The sequence below is a fragment of the Antedon bifida genome, chromosome 2, assembly GCF_963402885.1.
Source record: "Antedon bifida chromosome 2, ecAntBifi1.1, whole genome shotgun sequence".
NCBI lineage: Eukaryota > Metazoa > Echinodermata > Crinoidea > Comatulida > Antedonidae > Antedon > Antedon bifida.
In genome coordinates this window covers 15,434,699-15,460,020 of record NC_136227.1, presented here as the reverse complement: position 1 = coordinate 15,460,020, position 25,322 = coordinate 15,434,699, and the positions used below count along the sequence as shown (strand labels likewise).

At 33.1% G+C, this 25,322-nt stretch overlaps 2 protein-coding genes across 2 annotated transcripts in view; one reads left to right on the top strand and one right to left on the bottom strand.

Annotated features, from left to right (window-relative positions):
- Positions 1–25,322, top strand: part of LOC144835477 (uncharacterized) — a 198,919-nt gene that overhangs the window by 53,139 nt on the left and 120,458 nt on the right. The window lies entirely within an intron of this gene.
- Positions 267–22,470, bottom strand: LOC144835059 (unconventional myosin-XIX-like). Its single transcript, XM_078690076.1, has 23 exons — positions 22,386–22,470; positions 19,966–20,037; positions 19,169–19,273; positions 17,944–18,031; positions 17,214–17,353; positions 15,206–15,319; positions 14,818–14,876; positions 14,516–14,589; positions 13,637–13,706; positions 13,368–13,470; positions 10,302–10,499; positions 9,167–9,257; positions 8,232–8,418; positions 7,561–7,750; positions 7,113–7,223; positions 6,348–6,524; positions 5,015–5,107; positions 4,703–4,759; positions 3,976–4,154; positions 2,656–2,845; positions 1,805–1,931; positions 1,563–1,705; positions 267–1,363 (listed from the first exon to the last, which is right to left on the bottom strand). The coding sequence occupies exons 1-23, from the start codon at positions 22,437–22,439 to the stop codon at positions 599–601; spliced, it is 3,387 nt and encodes a 1,128-aa protein (XP_078546202.1). The 5' UTR covers positions 22,440–22,470; the 3' UTR covers positions 267–598.

The following is a 25,322-nucleotide window of genomic DNA, read 5'->3' as shown; positions in this document are numbered from 1 at the left end:
TAAGTCTTGTAAAGATAAAGTACAATGTTGTGGTGTATGCATTAATCACTGCTGATGATTGAAACTTCAAAAATATACATTTATTTGTAGAGTTACTACATAAATACATATTTCATATTTTATTTTAATAAATGATATACAATATTGTTAACTTTTTTGTATTGTATTTTTGTTTGTTTATTTTCTTTTAAATCTCAACGTGACCAATAGGGTAAAAAAGAATTTAATAGAAAAAGAACACAACATTGAAATCTGAAAATCACAAATCATATTCCTGAGAATTAGTTTTATTTACTAAAAGTATATTGTTAGTTTTACATGATTTGTTTATAATAAAATTTAATATTAGGATAATTTCATATTCATAAAGTTTACTCATGCATGAAAGCAAAATCAAAGATGACAGAGCTCCATAAAGACTCTGAATTCTTGTTGTTTGTATACGATGGTACAAATATATAAACAATTGAAAATTCTATTACTGCAATCTGAAACAGCAAAACTACGTGACTGAGAACATCTTTCTTTCTGTGTCATTGATCTTCATTTTTTCTTTGAACCATACAGTAGACCATTTTGCAGCGTTTGAGACTAAAGGTTATAGCCTAACTGGACCATGATACAGCAAACCAAGTAACACAATACCAAAAGCTATATCAACTGCAGGAGTTGTTGCAACTTGCACAAACTTGTTAATGATGGTAGTAGTTCCTTGATTTACAGGCTCCTCCTCAACACGTCTACCATTCTGGTGCTCACTAGCTATTGGTTTATGTGTACCACATTGTTCATTTGAGCTCTTTTGAGATATTTCATCCCCATCTTTCTTTTGTTCAATGTTTACTATTGTATTTCCTTCACTTCTACCACTATTACAGTTCAGGTTACCGTTTTCATGAAATTGTATTCTATAATTGTTATTTACATTTTCTGGTTCTTCAATTTCATTGACGCTCTTATCGGTAAAGTTATCTCTCTTGTCTTGATCTTCAACTTCTTTACTGGTAAACTTATCTCTCTTGTCTTCAACTTCTTTGCTATCTTTACTGGTAAACTTATCTCTCTTGTCTTCAACTTCTTTGCTATCTTTACTGGTAAACTTATCTCTATTGTCTTCAATTTCTTTGTTATCTTTACTGGTAAACTTATCTCTCTTGTCTTCAACTTCTTTGGTGCCTTTACTGGTAAACTTATCTCTCTTGTCTTCAATTTCTTTGGTGCCATTGCTTGAACTAATCACTGACAGGTTACTGTCATGAGGTTCATTATCCAGTGATACTGCTGACAGTATACCTTCTGTTAATATGCTATTGTTTTGTTGTGATTGTTCATCATTGCATTCTTGCACATCAGAATCAGCAAACTGGTAAAAATAAATGTTAAATTGTATTAAATTGTATCAAGAAAAAAAAATATTAGATTAAAAATCATAAACTGAATGTTTATGATTTGAATACGGAGAATATTTCATGAAAATTAACTGATTGACCATTTAATGAGGCGGAACCAAGCACAGGCAATCTCTCAGTAAAGAAAATTGCGAGTTTTAAGTAAAGGCCTACCTCGTCTGAATTCAATTCATTTGATTGTTCATCTAACTTGCGTTGGTGTAAACGAATTGAATATCCAATCATAGCATACTGTATGACACGTGCTGCCTCATGTTGTCTCTTTACATCTTCTCTCACCTTCCAGCCTCTAAAACCTACAACATATCAATTCTAATTAGTGACAATTAGTGGCTTTGTTTGGTAACAGCATGATGCCTGCAAGATATTTGTCAAAACACTATTACAATCAATACCTGCTTGAATGATGACAACAGCTGCCTCTTGTTTACTTTTGGTTGCCAGGATCTTCCTCCACCACATCTGTATTACACCAGCACTTAAATTGAATTCCTTCAATCTTGCAACTTCAAGTTTATCCAACTAAATGAAAAATAACGGAATATAATAAATATACAATGATGCAGATTCTTACTTACTTTTTTACACTGACAAGCTAAAAACTAAAAGCTAAAAGTATTATAATTTGGTGCTACAACTTTTTCATAATGTTATAAGATAGGAATTTTACTGATTTTCAATGACTTACACACATTTAACTGGGTAATAATTTTTAATAGAATGGTATTTTTTAAATTGTGTCAAATTAATTGTTCTTTTTTATATTTATATACTTTTTTTAAAAAGAAAAATGCCTCAATTTTAAATAATTATTTAGTTAATTTTGGTGAATTTCCTATCTTATACTACAAAAATATTACTATAGCACTATTTTTAAAAATAAAGGTTTATTTTACGACACTCATTTAGCTCTACTGCAAAGGTTTATATTATACAGATATTGCCTGCTTAGAGGTGAAATATAAAAATTGACATCCCCGAGGGAATGATATTTTTCTCGAGGAACTAAATATTACATCTGTTATATTAAAATATGTAGCAAAGTGTAAGTAGACTTGGCTGGGTTGGCTAGCCTAAGTAATAATACTGCCTAGTTCACCTTACCTTGGCGAAAAATGACCGTATAAAGTCAAATAATTGCTAATGATTCCTTTGCCATAAAATATTCACTTAAACCAAATAAAATTTAACTTATTCTACTGCAAATATAAAATAATTAAATTATTATTAAACTACTTTTAAGTACCTGTCCCTCTCTTAGGAATATCTTTGTTTTTCCAAACAAAAAGCTTTTCATTTTATTTTCTTTGTCTGCTTCAGCTAAAACCAGATTCGTAATAACAGCACATTTACTTTTTGTATCCAAATCTTTTACATCTTCTGAGTTTGACATTATTAATAATTCATACCTCTTAAGAAAATCACTGTACAACATTCTATAAGAAAATTGTCGTTATCGTTGAGAATCAAATATAACAAACAACACACTGGAAAGTGTAGGTGTTTAACATGTACAGTATGCACAGGGATATATATAGTATATATTATAAACATCACAGGCACAGAATAAATTCTATATCGGCCGGACGGTGATATACTGAAATTTAATTAATTAATTTGAAACGATGAAGATGAGGAAATCTGTGAGAATGAGAAAAAGTCTCCCCCACCAAGATTCAAACCCGGAACCTTCTGCTTGATATGCAGATGTCCTAACCATTAGACCACTGGGGCTTTCATGGTATTGTTCAAACTCGATTGGATCGTTCTGGTACGGCGGTACAGCACTAGTCCCTCAGTTGTACGCACACGCATCAGAGATCAAATTGATACGCCCTCATCTTTCAGTATATATATATATATATATGTAGTCCTAGAGCAAGCTGTTTAATTGGGATTGTAATAGTAAAAAATACAGGAAAATACAAATTACAACAAATAAGAAGGTTGTAACATGTTTAGAAAAACAACAACAAAAAAACACTACAACACAACCATTTTAGTTTTTGCTTAATTATTCAATATCGAAAACAAATAGCTGTAACCTGACCTGGTAGGGAAGAAGCCCGTTGGACTAATCTGAGTTGTTTCAAGTTAACTTAACTAACAAGGGTATCAACCAGTCATAGATGGGTGCATTGTTAGTATAAAACGAACACAAAACAATAGCTGTATAGCTGACCTGGTAGGGAAGCCTGTTGCACTGATCTCAATTGTTTCAAGTTAACTTAACTAACTAGGGTATCAACCAGTCATAGATGGGTACATTGTTAGTATAAAACGAACACAAAACAATAGCTGTAAGCTGACCTGGTAGGGAAGCCTGTTGCACTAATCTGAATTGTTTCAAGTTAACTTAACTAACTAGGGTATCAACCAGTCATAGATGGGTGCATTGTTAGTATAAAAAGAACACACAACAATAGCTGTAAGCTGACCTGGTAGGGAAGCCTGTTGCACTAATCTGAATTGTTTCAAGTGAACTTAACTAACAAGGGTATCAACCAGTCATAGATGGGTGCATTGTTAGTATAAAAAGAACACAAAACAATAGCTGTAAGCTGACCTGGTAGGGAAGCCTGTTGCACTAATCTGAATTGTTTCAAGAACACCGCAAGCACGTAGTTGATTTATAACATGAACGTTATCAAAGCTGTCTGGTTGACACTCAAGACTTGGTTTGATACAGCGGATGTAGTGAGGTGTTGTTTCATGTAAAGTAGCCATAAGACTGTCCAATGAATTCTAAGATATAAGATACAATTGTTAGATTGTTACCCCGAAGATTACATGTAAAAACTAAATGGTATCAACCAAAATAAGTATAAGTAAATACAAAATGGATTGAGGAAATATGTCTGATAATCAAAAAATTAAATATCTTGCATATATTATAAGTTACATTTTCAACAGAAGTAAAAAAAAAATTGGGAAGCAATAATTTGAGTGATCTTGCAGATGTTTATTTGATTTATTTCAGCATCATAAAAACAATTTACAGATAAATTATAATTAATATAATATACAGGAAACAAAATATCGAAACATCAACAATATACAAAAACAGGGATGCTGAGGAAAACCCATAAAAGTCCTTGTTTCCCTGTTTCTCCCCTTTCAAGAAAAAAAAAGGGTCAAGAAAGCAAAAACAACAACAAAGCAACAAAAAACCTATCTAACTCCTAAAGCAAGAGCTCGGTCTTAAAGGTATTTTTTTAATTGATGTTCCATACTAAAATTCATCAAGATTCTAAATTAAGTTTGTATGAGTTTCAATTTTCAGGATTCTGTACCTTAAATTTTGATACCACTGTAAAAGTAGTCTTTTTGCCTTTTGTTTTACTTGGACTCTGAAAAAAAAATCATAAAATTAACCTATTTTAGGTTAAACAGAACTATTGACATAACTGACAAGATGGCATTATAAATATTACACATTTATTCGGCATTATTCTTTGTTTAAAAGTTTCATGATGTAACATTGATGAAGACAGAACTTAAAAAGCAATGGTATAGTGTTAGTCACTACATTGTTAGTTTGATGTTAGTATGGTGTTAGTATAGTGTTACTATGGTGTTTAAAAACAAATGACCAGATCAATCACCTGTAAACTGGTAACATTAGCATCAACTAGTTGTTGCACAAACTTCTTGCTGCTCATTCTAAGCAAATCTACAAGTTCTGCTGGAATACCATCCTAAAAACATCAAATGATACACAATAGATTAATTAGTAAATGAACATTCACCTGTGTACACTGCACATTAAATCTAATGAGCAAATATAATGTAATAGCAATATAAGGTTTCCATTCAAAGTAAATACTATAGGAATGCTCAGAAAAAAAAAGCCCCAACAGGGCAGGAGGGCAAGATGGTAAATTGATTGTTCTTAACTTGATGCAATTGTAATAATGCAGAGGATGTGTGGTTAAATAGGTTGAAACACTCTAGTCATTTTCTAAATAGAATTGTGTTAGTGAACCAATTCTTATTTTGATATAAAACCAGAGAGATGTAATAAGCCGAAGGCTAGAGCATGTACTCCATACTGAAAAGTGATTCAAACAGGAGTTGGAACCAACAAGATGGCGGCCGTAAATGTGTTCAAAAACATTATTTAATATAAAAAATAATAATCTAATATAATACATTAAGACAACATGAATTACAACACATATTCTTGTCAAAGCACAGTAAAGATTTATAAAATTAAATATATTGTTAATCGCAATGGAATGAATAATTTCTTGTTAATCTAGCATTTTTTGTATACGAGGATCATATAGAATCAGTTTGCGTTTATACGCTTAACACGCTGCGTTGCATATCGTTCTCACGCAGATAGGCTCAACACAGGCGTATAGCAGTGCGTACTGCGTAGGGCATATCTGATTGGTCAATTGAAAGCCACTATTTTGTTGGTTCCATCTCCATGAAGAATCACCTTTTGAACTGCGATAACATTGTAGTTTGACATCTAGCCTTCGGTTATATAATATCTTTGTATAAAACAAATATAAACTGTTTGACTGCTGACCATTGTTTTTATTAATGACAGGCTAACCTTTAATTTGTTCCTATACACTATGTTGTATTCTAAAGTTGATAATTAAATTGTCTGGTCCTTCCTCCTTGATCTCACAACAAGTTTTGAACAAATGAGCTAAAATAGTTTAGCAAAAGCAAAAGCTTTTCCAACTTAAATTGTGTATCCTCTTCTTACATAGGTGATAGAGCATTACTTATAGCTACAAACAGCCATTGATACATTTTCCTGTGGCTTTTATTTTCAGTTATAAGATTATGAGAAATGAGTTTAAACGAAGCAGATGCATTATTCCATATTTGTAATGCTTTGAGAAGCTATTTATGACCTCCTACCCCACTTTTATGTGAATATACTGTAAAACTGGCTTTCAGTTTTAAGTATATTACCTTATTCTTTTCAATTAGACCATCCACTTGGTACGTAACTTTCTCTGCATAGTGATGTACAACAAAAGCTGGTGATGTCACTGACATATGTGCACGAGATAAGTTTGCACTGCTGATAGTGTCATGAAGAAACTCACAAAATGAACTTGGATCTGAATGTCTGTTTAACTTGCATTGCTATAAACAAGATAAACTTGAAATTAGTTCATAGAAAGTAAATGACATAATAACATGATTGTGATCTTAGATGGACAGTCTCCACTAAGCACAACAACTTGTAGTTTGCAACTGGTTGTGGTGCTACTGTACTTTTGCACCCAACTTGAAATCACTAGGCATAAGGTCACTCACCATCACTGATGTGCAGCAGGTGAATATTTTTAAATTGGGGTTAAGCTTGAGGTGCAAAAGTACATCAGCACCAGGTTTTCTAGTGTAAACTAGGCTCAAAAGTCCATTGTTTATCTTCTTACAAACTACAGTTTATTTTTATTGAAAGACAAACTATGGTTTGTAAGACAAACTATGCCTGTCTGGTAAAAACCACTGTTTCTTAAAATGTCTAATTCAAAATAGGAAGGATTATTATTTTACGAGGTACTGTACTACGATTGAGAAAGGCGAATTCTCAATACATCTTTTTTTACAGCAGTTTATCTTTCAATAAAAAGACAAACTACAGAATACAGGTCTTTTCCAACCATAATTGGCGAAAAACTATGACAAATTATTTTTTGTATTTTGCTGTGGAATAGCAACACTTACTTGATTCATAAGTGCAAATATACTGATGTTGCCTTCAATAATAGCAAGACATGTTTTATTGTCAGTAAAGTCTTCAAATTTCCATGGAATTCCCTCAGATTGACAGTCATCCTAGAATAATATAAACATGGCTGTTTAATCAGCAGTATGATTATGTTTATAAAGGTTCATCATTATCACTGTTAGATAACAAAAGTGAATGATAATTCTCATAAACTTTAATTATTATTGTTATCTTAATTATTTTATATTGTATTATAATTATTATACTAGTATTTTGATATTTTTTTTACGAGATTCATTTGATATCAACTAAAAGAAGTGCCATATTATTTTTCTTCATTTTTTTTTTAATAAAAGAACTTGATATTATCACTCTAATAAAACACTGTTGCACCAACTGTATACTAGCATACTCTATATATAGAAAATAAGTTTGTTGGAATACCTGTTCTGCTTTGAGGAAGTTGTGCACAAAATGTTGCTGAAGCTTCTCATTTGCATAATTTATGCATAATTGCTCCAAACTGTTAAATGAAAAACTTTCAAATCCGTAGACATCCAGTAGACCAATGTAAGACTCCCAACTCCTGGCCATGGTACAGCCATTGATGAATCCAACAAGCCAATCAAAAACTCTGAAACATTAAAACATAAATTTAGTCACAGTCTTCAAAGCTAGTTTTTTTTGTAAAACCAAAGCAGGGTTGAAAACGTTTGCATGTAAACATTTTCTCCTGTTACATACTAACTACATGACAAAGAAAGAAATTAGGCAGAAAGAAGTCAGGCCATGACAGCAAGAGAGATTAGGCAGAAAATAAATGAAATTAAATTGACTATGTATTAGAGTTTGCATGTAATGTATGTTTATTTTATTTTTGTGAATGTTTAAAGGTGTATGTATGATTTGCTGTGGGCAATTCACCTTGGTGCAGCCCAGCATGCATATGGGGAAGCAAATAAAAGTTATTGGATATGTACAACATCTTCTGTTGGTTTGTTTTGAATGTATAACATGTCAGTAAAAAGGCAAATACTGTACAAGATCATTTTAAAAGAGTAAGTAGGTTCCTTTCACTACAAACAAATATTATACTTATAATGTTTGTAAAATACCTGGCATAGAGTAACTTTGCAAGGCAATCTCTCCTTGTGTGACATTCATCTTTTAAGCAAAGTTTCATAAAGACACTCTTTCTACGCTTGTGAGATGCAGTGATTTGTCGGAATGCTAGACATCTAGTTAAGGCATCAACATCAAGACCAAGTAACTGTGCAGCAGCATTAACAGAGGTGTCAATTCCTGATGAAGCAACATCAATAGTACAACAATATGATATATTGAATAATTAGTAAATTAGAAAATCTTTCTTTGGCTGAAATATTTTATCAACATTTTTTGAAGATGGAGAAGAATATTAATAAGATTATTTAAGATTTTAAAATGACATAATTATTAATGATATTTTTTTATATATTTTTTGGCCAACCTATCAGAATATTAAGCTATTCCTTATGTCTGTTTTTAGTTATTTCTCATATATTATATTATGGTAGAAATAAAAACAATTTAAAAAATACTAAAAAGATATATAAACTGTTGATAGAATATTTTGAATCATAAATAAACGCCAATTTATTATAAATATAATCTATTAAAACTTAAAGGTACTTTAAGCAAACTATAAATACTGTATGCAATCTTAAAGGTCGCAACTACTTTAAGCTAAACTATAAATACTGTATGCAAACTTAAAGGTCGCAACTACTTTAAGCTAAACTATAAATACTGTATGCAAACTTAAAGGTCACAACTACTTTAAGCTAAACTATAAATACTGTATGTAATCTTAAAGGTCGCAACTACTTTAAGCTAAACTATAAATACTGTATGCAAACTTAAAGGTCGCAACTACTTTAAGCTAAACTATAAATACTGTATGCAATCTTAAAGGTCGCAACTACTTTAAGCTAAACTAAATACTGTATTCAATCTTTTTATTGGTATAATACAGAAAATAATTAAACAGCATAACCTTTATATCATTTACCTTGTTTTTCAGAATCAATTTCACATGGTCCAGTAACATCATCATCACTAATAAACTCTACATTTCCAAGATGAAGTATACCAATTAGAACCTACAAATAAACACATTTCAAATTCAATTCAATAATTCAAAAAATAGAATTATAACATTACTATTAGATTTATGTATAAAAAACACCACAGTCTATTAAAACACTTATTTATATACTACCATTTGGTTTTTCATTAAAGGCAAACCATACATTTGTAAAAGTTGTTTTGAATCAATATACTATCATGATTGTAAAAACTAGGTAAAAGTTCACTGATGTTTACTGTCCACATGTGCTGGATTAGTTCAACCAAGGCATCTAAACACATTGCTTTGGTTCAGGTTCTACTAATAATATCACCACTAAGTTTAACCATGTTTTACCAGTGAATTCACTCTTCCCTGGTAAAACAATGTTTATTAAGTAACCAGTTCTAATTATGTAAAAGTTTCTTACCTTAAATAATTCTTGTTGCTGTGACCTGCTAAGTCCAAAATTAGACATTGCTTACTAACTAATTAAGTAAAAGTTTCTTACTTTAAATAATTCTTGTTGCTGTGACCTGGTAAGTCAAACATTAGACATTGCTTATTAACTAATTAAGTAAAAGTTTCTTACTTTAAATAATTCTTGTTGCTGTGACCTGCTAAGTCCAACATTAGACATTGCTTACTAACTAATTAAGTAAAAGTTTCTTACTTTAAATAATTCTTGTTGCTGTGACCTGCTAAGTCCAACATTAGACATTGCTTACTAACTAATTAAGTAAAAGTTTCTTACTTTAAATAATTCTTGTTGCTGTGACCTGCTAAGTCCAAGATTAGACATTGCTTATTAACTAATTAAGTAAAAGTGTCTTACTTTAAATAATTCTTGTTGCTGTGACCTGCTAAGTCCAAGATTAGACATTGCTTACTAACTAATTAAGTAAAAGTTTCTTACTTTAAATAATTCTTGTTGCTGTGACCTGCTAAGTCCAACATTAGACATTGCTTACTAACTAATTAAGTAAAAGTTTCTTACTTTAAATAATTCTTGTTGCTGTGACCTGCTAAGTCCAACATTAGACATTGCTTACTAACTAATTAAGTAAAAGTTTCTTACTTTAAATAATTCTTGTTGCTTTGACTTGCTAAGTCCAACATTAGACATTGCTTGCTTTGTTACTATAAAATCCTGTTTATCCTTTTGATTACATGCATCTTCTGAATGGTTTAGTGGCACATAGTTTAAGTTGTCTGAACTCAATACATTTCCTAGTAACCAGTTCCTCATTTCCCTTTCATTTGCGCCAAACAGCATCTATGATAATTTGAAAGAAATGTTAATGATATTATTAAAAAGACTAATAATGAGAATAATATAAACTAATAATATATTTCATGCTTTTATAAAATGAGTAGAGTGAGTGCTTTCTTGCCCTATATTGCACAATATTACAAAGTGACAATTTTGTTTCAAGATGTTTAATATCAGTACCAGAAAGATCCTTTTCACATCTGCCTACATTGATCTCCAGACTTATTACATGTTTTAATATTCACACGCGAACCTTGTGAAATCACAGGAGAAGTATTGTCATTGTACAGTTGGGGGCGCTATCATTAGTGCAACCTCAAGTTTGTGAAAAAAAACCGTCACGCTTCGATACTTTCAAACAGGTGTGCGGTCAGTTAAATACCAGGACAAAGCACAAATGCGCAGTACAAACAAAAAAACAGGCCCCTGTGAATATCAGTAGAATTTTAACAACCTGATTACAACCAAAGGGTATAATAGAACAGGCCCCTGTGAATATCAGTAGAATTTTAACAACCTGATTACAACCAAAGGGTATAATAGAACAGGCCCCTTTGAATATCAGTAGAATTTTAACAACCTGATTACAACCAAAGGGTATAATAGAACAGGCCCCTTTGAATATCAGTAGAATTTTAACAACCTGATTACAAGCAAAGGGTATAATAGAACAGGCCCCTGTGAATATCAGTAGAATTTTAACAACCTGATTACAAGCAAAGGGTATAATAGAACAGGCCCCTGTGAATATCAGTAGAACTTTAACAACCTGATTACAACCAAAGGGTATAATAGAACAGGCCCCTGTGAATATCAGTAGAATTTGGACAACCTGATTACAACCAAAGGGTATAATAGAACAGGCCCCTGTGAATATCAATATAATTTTAACAACCTGATTACAACCAAAGGGTATAATAGAACAGGCCCCTGTGAATATCAGTAGAATTTGTACAACCTGATTACAACCAAAGGGTATAATAGAACAGGCCCCTGTGAATATCAGTAGAATTTGGACAACCTGATTACAACCAAAGGGTATAATAGAACAGGCCCCTGTGAATATCAGTAGAATTTGGACAACCTGATTACAACCAAAGGGTATAATAGAACAGGCCCCTGTGAATATCAGTAGAATTTGGACAACCTGATTACAACCAAAGGGTATAATAGAACAGGCCCCTGTGAATATCAGTAGAATTTGGACAACCTGATTACAACCAAAGGGTATAATAGAACAGGCCCCTGTGAATATCAGTAGAATTTTAACAACCTGATTACAACCAAAGGGTATAATAGAACAGGCCCCTGTGAATATCAGTAGAATTTGGACAACCTGATTACAACCAAAGGGTATAATAGAACAGGCCCCTGTGAATATCAGTAGAATTTTCACAACCTGATTACAACCAAAGGGTATAATAGAACAGGCCCCTGTGAATATCAGTAGAATTTTAACAACCTGATTACAACCAAAGGGTATAATAGAACAGGCCCCTGTGAATATCAGTAGAATTTTAACAACCTGATTACAACCAAAGGGTATAATAGAACAGGCCCCTGTGAATATCAGTAGAATTTTAACAACCTGATTACAACCAAAGGGTATAATAGAACAGGCCCCTGTGAATATCAGTATAATTTTAACAACCTGATTACAACCAAAGGGTATAATAGAACAGGCCCCTGTGAATATCAGTAGAATTTTAACAACCTGATTACAACCAAAGGGTATAATAGAACAGGCCCCTGTGAATATCAGTAGAATTTGGACAACCTGATTACAACCAAAGGGTATAATAGAACAGGCCCCTGTGAATATCAGTTGAATTTTAACAACCTGATTACAACCAAAGGGTATAATAGAACAGGCCCCTGTGAATATCAGTAGAATTTTAACAACCTGATTACAACCAAAGGGTATAATAGAACAGGCTCCTGTGAATATCAGTAGAATTTTAACAACCTGATTACAACCAAAGGGTATAATAGAACAGGCCGCTGTGAATATCAGTAGAATGTTAACAACCTGATTACAACCAAAGGGTATAATAGAACAGGCCCCTGTGAATATCAGTAGAATGTTAACAACCTGATTACAACCAAAGGGTATAATAGAACAGGCCCCTGTGAATATCAGTAGAATTTTAACAACCTGATTACAACCAAAGGGTATAATAGAACAGGCCCCTGTGAATATCAGTAGAATTTTAACAACCTGATTTATACAACCAAAGGGTATAATAGAACAGGCCCCTGTGAATATCAGTAGAATTTTAACAACCTGATTTATACAACCAAAGGGTATAATAGAACAGGCCGCTGTGAATATCAGTAGAATGTTAACAACCTGATTACAACCAAAGGGTATAATAGAACAAGCCCCTGTGAATATCAGTAGAATTTTAACAACCTGATTACAACCAAAAGGTATAATAGAACAGGCCCCTGTGAATATCAGTAGAATTTTAACAACCTGATTTATACAACCAAAGGGTATAATAGAACAGGCCGCTGTGAATATCAGTAGAATGTTAACAACCTGATTACAACCAAAGGGTATAATAGAACAAGCCCCTGTGAATATCAGTAGAATTTTAACAACCTGATTACAACCAAAGGGTATAATAGAACAGGCCCCTGTGAATATCAGTAGAATTTTAACAACCTGATTACAACCAAAGGGTATTATTCCTGACATATGTTTGCTATTAGCCTACTCACTTTAGAAACATGGCAACAGAAATAAATTTCAGGGTTTTCTCTAACCTGCAGAAAATATGCAAATGTATCACAGTTTCCAGCAGTTAAGTTAAACAGTTGGTTATCTGGTTTAAAGGTACACAAAAATGAAACATAACTAATACTAACTTGGTAAAAGATGTGAAAATTCCTGGAACCATCACATTGATAAACAACTCTAGTTTTCTCAAGAAGATATGTCTGAATAGAAGCACCAACAACATGATTTCCACTGAAAACAAAATTGGAAAGTTAAAATAAGAATTCCTCTTGTGTGTAATTTCATTCTTCCCTGCTATGACACACAAAATGGCATATATGTAGAAACTCAAAATGCATGGCCTGTATACAGTATGTTGGTTGAACGTTGACAAATAAAAATAATGTATGAAACTTACAGACTGAATTGTAGCTGAATGTACTTTCCAAAGCGGCTACTATTGTGATTCCTGGATGTGCTAGCATTGCCTAAGAAAATGAAATAATAGTTGTCTAACAGAGATGGAGTTGTAGGGAGGTGTAGGGTACTGGGTGGCAAAAGATTAATATTACTGTATATATATATACTGGTGCAGGCCATCAAATATTGCCATCAATTGCAATTAATTCTACTAGTCTTAATGATACCAAATCTGCCAAAAATTAAATTTGAGCATAAAATCTCACCAAATTCATATTTAGAACATACTGTAAGTTCCCCACTGCTGATCAACGGTTTTAGCCTATATATTAGGAGTTTAAAGGATTTTGGCACCATGACTGAAGGTTAAAGATTATGCTAGAATTACAAAATGTAAAATCAGTACACAAACTGCTTTAAATTATCATTTTAAATTTCATTTTATATAAAGCGTTAATCAATTTTAGGTTAGGTGTAGCTTTATTTATTTATTTTTAAATCAGTATGATACTTGTTGACTTTTATATTTCAGTTTTCTCAGGGAAGAGTTAAATTACAATTTAACTCTTCCCTGGTTTTCTTGTAATTTTAATGGTACACTATCATTAAGCTCATTTTTATTTGGTTCTCATCTCTTTATCGACTGTTCTTAATCTTACTCTATTTTTTTCTTTATCTGTTGATGATAATGATGATGAATATAGAAAATTTGATATATTGATATGATTTAAAAATGCTGATTTTGTATATTTAACAAAAATAAAGGTCCAACTTCTAGCAATCTTTCTTAGGACCATAACAGTACATAGATGTTTTTACATTTGAGAATGACATGTGTATCTTACTGTACTTTATTAAAGATAAACATAATAATTACCAAATGCTTCAAGAATAGGATTTGAGTCTAATATTCTACGTTCAATGCAATCTGCTGGTGATGGCGTAAAACCACTATGAACAAAAAAGACAACAAGTTATAACAAAAAAGTAACAAAACAGAGACAAATCTATGATTACGATGAAATAAAAACTGTAATTTTACACACATGAGTCAATGTTTTCTAATGATATTAAATTAAATGTGTTTATTTTTCATACCCAGGGTTACATACTGCCACTGGTGTCAGATATTGTAATGTTTTCTATTGATATTAAATTAAATGTGTTTATTTTTCATACCCAGGGTTACATACTGCCACTGTTGTCAGATATTTTAGTAAACATCTTGCATTCCATGTCTGTAATAAAACAATAATTAATTTGTAATTACAGCAAATAACAGAGAATAACAAACGTTTTTGTATGCTCAAAAAAAATATTGACTAAACTGCCTTTGTGAAAATGGGTTGCCAACATTCCCTCTTTGCACGTCTGGCAAGCATTTAGTGACATTCAATAAATGCTGATGTCTAAGATTTTGTAACAGTGTCAAACAAATGATAGCACTCTTTATTACTTGTCCATGTCCTCTGTATTATCAAAATAAACAAGAAATGGTTTTAAAGGTAAAAAATTGACTTTGATTACATTGGTGAAAAGAAACGTAAAACTGAAATTGTTGAATTACCTTTCCAGAACCACTTTCACCGCTGACAATTATTGACTGATTAATCTTACCTAGTCTTCTAGTAAGATTACACAATGCTATTTCTGCAACTCTAAATACATGTGGTGGGTGTGCCTGATAAAATATATAATATAAAATAAAGATGTATATTCCCCAAAAAAACATGAAAATGAGGATTAATAAAATCAAGCTATTTTGCTGTTTTAATAAAGTTATTCATTTTAAAGAAATAAAAAACAAACAAATATAGTGGTTTACTTTAAAAATCAAACCTCTATGACCACTGGTTGTCAAGATATAGAACGAATATAAAAATAGTATAAATTATTGTGAAAATCGTCGTGTAATAATGTCAAAGGTCAAAAGTGATATTTCCCGCCAAATTTCAAAAATATGTTTCATTAAAGCTTATATAAATATGGATATTCTGAAAAAAAATAGACAAAAATAGAATCTTTATGACCAAGGGTTACCGAGATATGACCCTCAGGTGAAAACAAGGTCAAAGGTCAAAAGTTGTATTTCTGGCCATTTTGTATGAAAATATTTTATTATAGTACATAGGAAAGTGCATATTCTGAACAATATAAGACCAAAATCAAACCTATATGACCACTGGTTGTCAAGATATAGAGCGAATACAAAAACAGTCTAAATTATTGTGAAAATCGTCATGCAATAATGTCAAAGGTCAAAAGTGATATTTCCTGCCAAATTTCAAAAATATGTTTCATTAAAGCTTATATAAATATGGATATTTTGAACAATTTACGACAAAAATAAAATCTTTATGACCAGTGGTTACCGAGATATGACCCTTATGTAACAACAAGGTCAAAGGTCAAAAAGTGGCATTTCCGGCCATTTTGAACGAAAACCTTTCATTATAGTACATAGAAATATGCATATTCTGAACAAATTAAGACCAAAATCAAACCTCTATGACCACTGGTTGTCAAGATATAGAACAAATACAAAAATAGTCAAAATTATTGTGAAAATCGTCGTGCAATAATGTCAAAGGTCAAAAGTGATATTTCCCGCCAAATTTCAAAAATATGTTTCATTAAAGCTAATATAAATATGGATATTCTGAACAATTTATGACAAAAATAAAATCTTTATGACCAGGGGTTACCGAGATATGACCCTTATGTAAAAACAAGGTCAAAGGTCAAAAGTGGCATTTCCGGCCATTTTGAACGAAAACTTTTCATTATAGTACATAGAAATGTGCATATTCTGAACAATTTAAGACCAAAATCAGACCTCTATGATCACTCTTTGTCGAGTACCGTCTATATTTGGGATTTTGATAAATCCAAGATGGCCACCAAAATGGCCCCCAAAAAACCCCATGGGACAATATTTCGTCTTGGGAACATCAAAAAATGTTAATTATATATATTATAAGGATTACAAAAATGTACATTAAAAAAATACATCATGGGGGTGCACGGTAACCCCTCCTTCCTACCCTACTACTTGGGTGGACTATCTTTTGCCGGTTTTAGTCCAGGTTTAGTCCAGGACTAAAGATAGTCCCCTTTCATGAATACCATTTCAAAATAGTCCAGGACTAAATCCAGAGATAGTCCAGGACTAAAGTTAGTCCCCTTTCATGAATACCAGCCATAGTGGTTTACTTTAAAAAAAGACAAAATTAATGGTTAAATTTAACCAAAATCCCATTTTCCGACAGAAAACGTGACTGTTAAAAAAGTACAGTTTTTCAGGTAAATAATGTTTTTTTTTTCAATTTTTGGTCAAAAAGTGAATAACTACAGTATTATGTGACATAAAATGGCATATTCAGCAAAACAATTATCTTTTCAGGGAAGCTCAGCATATATCTCTAAGTTCTCACTTCTAAGTGCAACTGAGGACATATTAATATTTTTGCCCAATATTATTTGAAGATTAAAGTGAAGTCAAGATTTTAATAGTGATGTCACCAACATATCAATTTTCCTGAAAATCAATAGTATACTAGCAAATCGTTGTTTACCTTTTGATTACTATGGTAACGATGAATCATATGAACATCAAAATGTCCAGTTTCTTTGAAAGGATTCAAAGTAACAAGTGTGTTGCCAGTCTGAGTGTGGTATCTACCAGCTAAGTACCGCTCACGTAAACAGTTCAGCACTATGAACAAAAAAATATTAGGTTAAGTAACAAGTGTGTTGCCAGTCTGAGTGTAGTATCTACCAGCTAAGTACCGCTCACATAAACAGTTCATCACTATGAACAGAAAACATTAGGTTAAGTAACAAGTGTGTTGCCAGCCAGAGTGTGGTATCTACCAGCTAAGTACTGCTCACATAAACAGTTCAGCACTATGAACAGAAAACATTAGGTTAAGTAACAAGTGTGTTGCCAGTCTGAGTGTGGTATCTACCAGCCTGAGTGTGGTATCTACCAGCTAACTACCGCTCACGTAAACAGTTCAGCACTATGAACAGAAAACATCCGCTGTTCTACTCTAAAAATGTATTAATACTGTAATTATAACATTTTATTTTAAAGTGGTCTTTAATTGCAGGGAAATTTGAAGGAAATTGTTCAGTTGGATTCATCCAAATTGTGGTCTCTGATCTCTAATTAGAGGGAGGCAGCAGCTAATGGTAAAAGATTTAAATTAGATTGAGCTTTTAATTAAAGGGGTCTTTAATCGGAGGAAGACCTGTATATTATTAACAACCATTAAAACATGTGTCTACTATTAATTCACTTACCAGCAGGTTCTGAGAGAGGATTAAGCAAAACAAGATCATCTGTATTGATCCAATCTGCATGAGCAGCATGACCACATATCACAACCTCCTAGACAATAAAGTTACAAGCAATATTTAAAATATATTATATAGAATACTTAGTAGCAAGGTTGGGTTGTTGACATAGATGGTATGCTTCCTTCCCATCCTTACCTCACAATTATATTTTGTGTCTATAATCTTGCCATCACTAAAACATGAATTAATACACGCTGGAACCCAAACCTCTTACTACCCAGCCATTAGATTTAGTGACTATAATCTTGCCATCACTAAGACATGAATTAACACATGCTGGAACCCAAACCTCTTACCTGGCCATTAGATTTAGTGACTATAATCTTGCCATCACTAAAACATGAATTAACACATGCTGGAACCCAAACCTCTTACCTGGCCATTAGATTTAGTGACTATAATCTTGCCATCACTAAGACATGAATTAACACACGCTGGAACCCAAACCTCTTACCTAGCCATTAGATTTAGTGACTATAATCTTGCCATCACTAAAACATGAATTAACACATGCTGGAACCCAAACCTCTTACCTAGCCATTAGATTTATTGATGACTATAATCTTGCCATCACTAAAACATGAATTAACACAGGCTGGAACCCAAAGCTCTTACCTGGCCATTAGATTTAGTGATTATAATCTTGCCATCACTAAAACATGAATTAACACACGCTGGAACCCAAACCTCTTACCTGGCCATTAGATTTATTGACTATAATCTTGCCATCACTAAAGCATGAATTAACACATGCTGGAACCCAAAGCTCTTACCTGGCCATTAGATTTAGTGACTATAATCTTGCCATCACCAAAACATGAATTAACACATGCTGGAACCCAAACCTCTTACCTAGCCATTAGATTTAGTGACTATACTCTTGCCATCACTAAAACATGAATTAACACACGCTGGAACCCAAACCTCTTACCTAGCCATTAGATTTAGTGACTATAATCTTGCCATCACTAAAACATGAATTAACACATGCTGGAACCCAAACCTCTTACCTGGCCATTAGATTTAGTGATTATAATCTTGCCATCACTAAAACATGAATTAACACACGCTGGAACCCAAACCTCTTACCTAGCCATTAGATTTAGTGACTATAATCTTGCCATCACTAAAACATGAATTAACACATGCTGGAACCCAAACCTCTTACCTGGCCATTAGATTTAGTGATTATAATCTTGCCATCACTAAAACATGAATTAACACACGCTGGAACCCAAACCTCTTTTTCATCATGTATCCACACCATTAACCCCTGAAATTACAGTGACAGAAATGTAGACAAACATTTAAAACAAATGTTTAAAATACACATGTATACAAATTGCACAATACTATCTGCTAACAGTAATTGTTGTAAAGTCTTACAGCTTTCAGAATAAATTATTTTCTGTAGCGCTTAGTACATGTCTTTCTGAAGAATTCATTTGGAGCTTTGAGGCCTAATTAATATGTATTGAAAAGAGGATGTGCTTCATTTTGAAGGATCTAATAGTAATTATTCTGTATATATAATTCTTTACGTTAAACCATTCATGAATACATACGTGTGTGACGTTTCAACTTGTTTTTAAGAAGTCTGGCAATGACTATTTGTAACCTTAGTCTGTGATTTTCCGAAGTTCTTTGCCTTTTTAGGGGGCGCTAATCTACAACTAGCAAAGCTACAGTACTCCTAGCAACCACTAACATCTAGTCAGTTGCCAGATGAAGACTTATTGAAACATTGCACATGTACGTATTATTTTTAAACAATCTACTGACTTAAAGAACAGCTTACACAGATGGAATTAGTAAATTAACCAGCCAATGTGTGGGCAACCATTTCATTCCATGTTTTTAATACCCTAATGAATAACTGGCCAAGTGTCAGAATGTTCACTTCAGGTCTACTAAAATAGGCCTACTATGCATGACAGAGAGAATATCAACAGCATCTTCCTTTACCTTTTTGAAACGACATGCTGGTTTCTTTTTAACTTGGGGTGGAATGCATCTAGGCCTAGATTTAGTAATAATCTGAAAAAAAAAATAGCAAAATGGTAAATTTGTACAAACAAATTTTTATAAACATATAACCACCTGTGACCTAGCCTAGCTAGGCCCCGGAAAATTTAAATGGTTATTTGGCCCTACTACTATTATAGCCTAGACAGGCCTGCCTACTAAGTACTAGGCCCAGGCTTGCAGAAAAGTGTAGTCGGTCTGATTTGATTTCAATTTATTAGGAAAATCATCATAAAAAATACATACAAAAGAAAGTGATAACATAAATTACTGACATTACAAATAATACATAAAAGATTTTGCAGGATAGCCCAAAAAGCTTAGGCCTAAAGCGTTGTGAAGTTGGTTACTTATTCCTAATTCGACATTCCGGGTATTTTTTCCCCCACTGTTAGTTATAGTAACCTGAAGTATTAATTAACATTATTATAACAATTAAATATGTTATAATAATTTAAAATGTTTGCTTTCATGCTACACTTAAATGGATAACACTCATTCTTCTATCCATATTATATCTTGTCAATAAGCTATGGTACTGTAGATTCATTCCTCAATCAACACATCAGTTTATAATAGGCCTACCCTAAAACATGTACTCTAGTATATTCACTTGTATTGTACTTGTAGGCATAGAAAGAACGTCTCTTTGGTAATAAATACTCTATTACTAATTATAAACTATTTTAACTATTAATTTCTGATATTTTTTCCAGAAATAACATTTTTACAATGATTTTCAAGAGCACATATTCACAAACTTTTTGAAACCACCTGTAAAATAAATTGAAATGGGCCCTGCGCTAATACGATCAGGCCCAGCAAGTGAGACGATAGAGACCAAAATGGTTCCTAACACATGAGACGATTCAGGGACGATTCGGCCCACTTTTGGGCCGAAACATCCCACTTAGTGGGCCGAAACGTCTCACTTTAGACCAAATTCATATTCATTTTTTTTGGTATTTATCAAGTTTTTAAAGGTGTTTAACAATCCGTATTTTATTGATATTGACAAAGTTGATATAATATAGAATAAATTACTAAAACAACGTAATTTTATATTCAATTTATTACTTCGAAAACCTTGTTTATTTCGTGCATTCGCCAAGCGGCCAACAGAAGGCGTAACTTGTTTACATCGTTCGCGTGACTAAAATATGATCATTTTCGACAATGTTTTCAAAATGTTTGCTTTATTGCATCTTTATCCCTAGTAGTGCTACCCCATAGTCTCTCTGAAAATAAAGTTTGGGGAAAAAAGCTTATTTTATGCTTATATTAAAATGCATATCAAAGCCGATAAATGTAAGTGTGCCGAATCGTCCCGGGCTGAATCGTCCCGGGCCGAATCGTCCCGGGCCGAAGCGTCTCAGGGCCGAATCGTCCCGCTACCCATGAGACGATCGGGCCAACGCATGAGACGATTGGGGTCGGGCCAAACGCTGAAGACGATCAGGACCACGTTTTCTGGGCCCAACAAGATGATCGGGCAGCAAATAGACAGCCTAGACTTAGGTTAGGCCTAATAATATCCTACCCAGGCCTACCGGGGAACAGACGATCGGGACCAGAAAAAATGGTCCCGATCGTCTTCAGCGTTGGGCCCGATCGTCATACCAGTTGGGCCCGATCATCCAGTGTTTCAGAACCATGTTGGGCCCGATCGTCTTACCAGTTGGTCCCGATCGTCTTAGCGTTGGGCCCGATAGTCTTTTGTGTTATATAAAATAAGGTGCCACATTTCATAATTTTTTATTCCTAGTGCTAGTGTCAACGTGCTTTTCTTGCGTAATTAAGATTTTAATTAAAAAGGTTAATTAGTTTTTTTCTGATTTTATCATAATTTTCCCCTACTTAACACAACTGGTTTTAAGAATTTCTTACCAATACTCTTGATTTATGAATAAATGTGATTGATTTTGATTGTTATTATTGTGTTGTTTGTAATCGCGTATTATTTTTAAAAATTTTCCGAGGATATTTTGGGCCCGATCGTCTTGTATGTTGGGCCCGGTCGTCTGGACCCGATGGTCTCTGGGCCCGATCGTCTTTCACTCTTAATGGGCCCAATCGTCTCACGATTTGGCCCCGATCGTCTTGAAGTGGGCCCGATCGTCTGATAACCGGCCTACCTACCTAGTAGGTCTAGGCTAGGCCTAGGGCCTACTAGTAGGGGCAGGGCAAAGGCTAGGCTAGCCTAGGCGTAGATTTATTGCACCTGACCTGCATTATCCTACATTGCTTGTACCTAGCCTAGCCTAGCTAGGCGCCGCCTAGTAATTGCATTAATTTAGTAGGATCAGGTGCCGTTTTCGGCCACCTCGACTTGTATGGACTATACCATTATTATGTCTTACTGTTTTGCCTACTGGAATGTAATTATTGCTTTTTTCCATCAAAATAGTTGTCATTTTGATAGGTGCGCCTCCTCTCACTTCCCCAAAACCAACAGTTTCTTTTTTTTTTCAAAAACACAGCCGCGCGCCACCTATAAAGTGCCTCAGGTAGCTCCTCCTAACAAAGATCAGCTCAGCTCCTCCTAATAAAAAAATAAAAAAACCAGAGCCATATATATAAAGAGTTACGACATTGAAAATTAGAAGCCATTTTTGTGTCAAAGAATTCGCACGCTGAGGGCGCGCGCGTCTCTTTTGTATAGCGTTTTCCTATAGTTCATGCATTATTTTTAGATTTTTTTGTCTATGAAATAACGCTTATATTCCGTTTTTATTTTAGTATTTAATTTTATTAATGGTATTAATTTGGTAACATATATATATTGTGTCTATAATAACAAAAGAATAAATGCTAGGGCCTACATGCAAGTCAGGATACATCAAAGCATGAATCAATACAAAAAACACACAAATTCACCCCTCTTTTTATACAGTATATGGCTCTCTGTGTGTTTTTGACACAAACTTTCAGAGACTCGTTCATCATTTCATTTGTAATAATTTGCCTTTATTATTTTAATATTGTTCATACCCTATTCAATATATTAACAAATATATCCACGACACTTTATTATTTTATTTAGTCATCAAAGCATGCATTATGGATTGAAAATAATACATAATTGTTATTAATAGGACGTAGTTATGGGATGTTTCGTTCCAAAATCAATCAATCGAACTTTATAATGTACTTGCTCACGCGCGCGCAATATTCTTTGGCACAAGTACTTCTGTACGCTGTGCACGTCGATATTTCACCGTAAAATGTGCAATTACATTTTTTATAAAGTATTTTCTTGCTCCTATACTTTACATGCAATAACGGAGACAAGTTTGACACAAATTGATCTGCATATCACGTGACTATAATCCAATGTCGTAACTCTTTATATATATGGCTCTGAAAAAAACCAGAGCCATATATATAAAGAGTTACGACATTGAAAATTAGAAGCCATTTTTGTGTCAAAGAATTCGCACGCTGAGGGCGCGCGCGTCTCTTTTGTATAGCGTTTCCCTATTGTTCATGCATTATTTTTAGATTTTTTTGTCTATGAAATAACGCTTATATTCCGTTTTTATTTTAGTAATTAATTTTATTAATGGTATTAATTTGGTAACATTTATATATTGTGTCTATAATAACAAAAGAATAAATGCTAGGGCCTACATGCAAGTCAGGATACATCAAAACATGAACCAATACAAAAAACACACAAATTCACCCCTCTGTGTGTTTTTGACACAAACTTTCAGAGACTCGTTCATCATTTCATTTGTAATAATTTGCCTTTATTATTTTAATATTGTTCATACCCTATTCAATATATTAACAAATATATCCACGACACTTTATTATTTTATTTAGTCATTAAAGCATGTATTATGAATTGAAAATATTAACATAATTGTTATTAATAGGACGTAGTTATGGGATGTTTCGTTCCATAATCAATCAATCGAACTTTATAATGTACTAGCGCACGCGCGCGCAATATTCTTTGCCGCAAGTACTTCTGTACGCTGTGCACATCGATATTTCACCGTAAAATGTGCAATTACATTTTTTTAAATATAAGAACAAGTTTAAAGTATTTTCTTGCTCCTATACTTTACATGCAATAACGGAGACAAGTTTGACACAAATTGATCTGCATATCACGTGACTATAATTCAATGTCGTAACTCTTTATATATATGGCTCTGAAAAAAACCGCTGTGTACCGCCCTCTCTGTTATGACTCGGTGACATGACCTTAAAATAACCCTTTACACATGTTTTTTGTTATGATTTTTGCGAGCAATCAATCAACAAGATAGAAGCCAAGCTTGCTACAGAACAGTAAGCATACAGTTACGTAGGCCTAGAAAATAAAATGAGTCTTGATGATAGAAAGAGCTTCTATGTTTGTAGCTGTTACTACACCCATAACATATTTTTACCTAAGTTTAAACTCCATGTGACGTCTATAGATGATAGCATATTTGCTGATATTTGGAAACCGGTAAAACCTGTTGCTGCCAAATCTTCTTTCTAACCAGACACTTAGGCTACTAGGCCTAGACAGCAGAGCCTGGTCTGGTTCTAGTTAAGTAGAACTAGTAGTAGGCCTGTCTAAACTAACCCTACCCTAGACCTAGGCCTTTATTTTGGAAATTAGATTTTTGCCGCTGTAGCTATACTGAAAACTTTACATATGAATTTATGATATAGGCCTTAGTCTAGGGTATGCAGTATTTTTATAATTTACTTGCACAGGTCAAAATTAACAAATTATACATTATGATGGTAGTAGTTTCCATAAGTGCTCCGTTCAAGCACTGAGTGAGTACATATATGGTATGTAATTTAAATGTGAATGGGAAATAGAGAGAAACAAGCTTCAAATTGGAGCTACTGTATAGTACATATAATATTAATAATCAAATGTGAATTGTTTGTATTATTTTGTAGATTCTTAAAAACAAAGGGTGTGACAATGAAGAAGGATTCACAGACGTTCTGAGAGTCGTAAGTAATTGATGTTTTAATTTATGTAATTGTGTTAAGTTATCTGGCTGATAATGGTACAAGTAGCAAAATACAGTTCATGTGTAGCAGAATACGGTACCTGTGTAGCAGAATATGGTACATGTGTAGCAGAATACGGTACCTGTGTAGCAGAATAGTGTACATGTGTAGCAGAATATGGTACATGTGTAGCAGAATACGGTACATGTGTAGCAGAATAATTGTACATGTGTAGCAGAATAATTGTATATGTGTAGCAGAATAATGGTAACAAACAAGAAACGTAGACAAGTTATGAATGAAGACAAGTTTTGATAATTATTATA

Excerpts from the sequence above, each read along its gene's own strand:
- LOC144835059 (XM_078690076.1), bottom strand. The coding sequence starts at position 22,439 with ATGACAACTATTTTGATGGAAAAAAGCAATAATTACATTCCAGTAGGC. Across the intron at positions 18,032-19,168 it reads TCACTAAATCTAATGGCCAG|GAGGTTGTGATATGTGGTCA; the intron begins GTAAGAGGTTTG and ends TTTATTGTCTAG. Across the intron at positions 1,364-1,562 it reads ATGAATTGAATTCAGACGAG|TTTGCTGATTCTGATGTGCA; the intron begins GTAGGCCTTTAC and ends TATTTTTACCAG.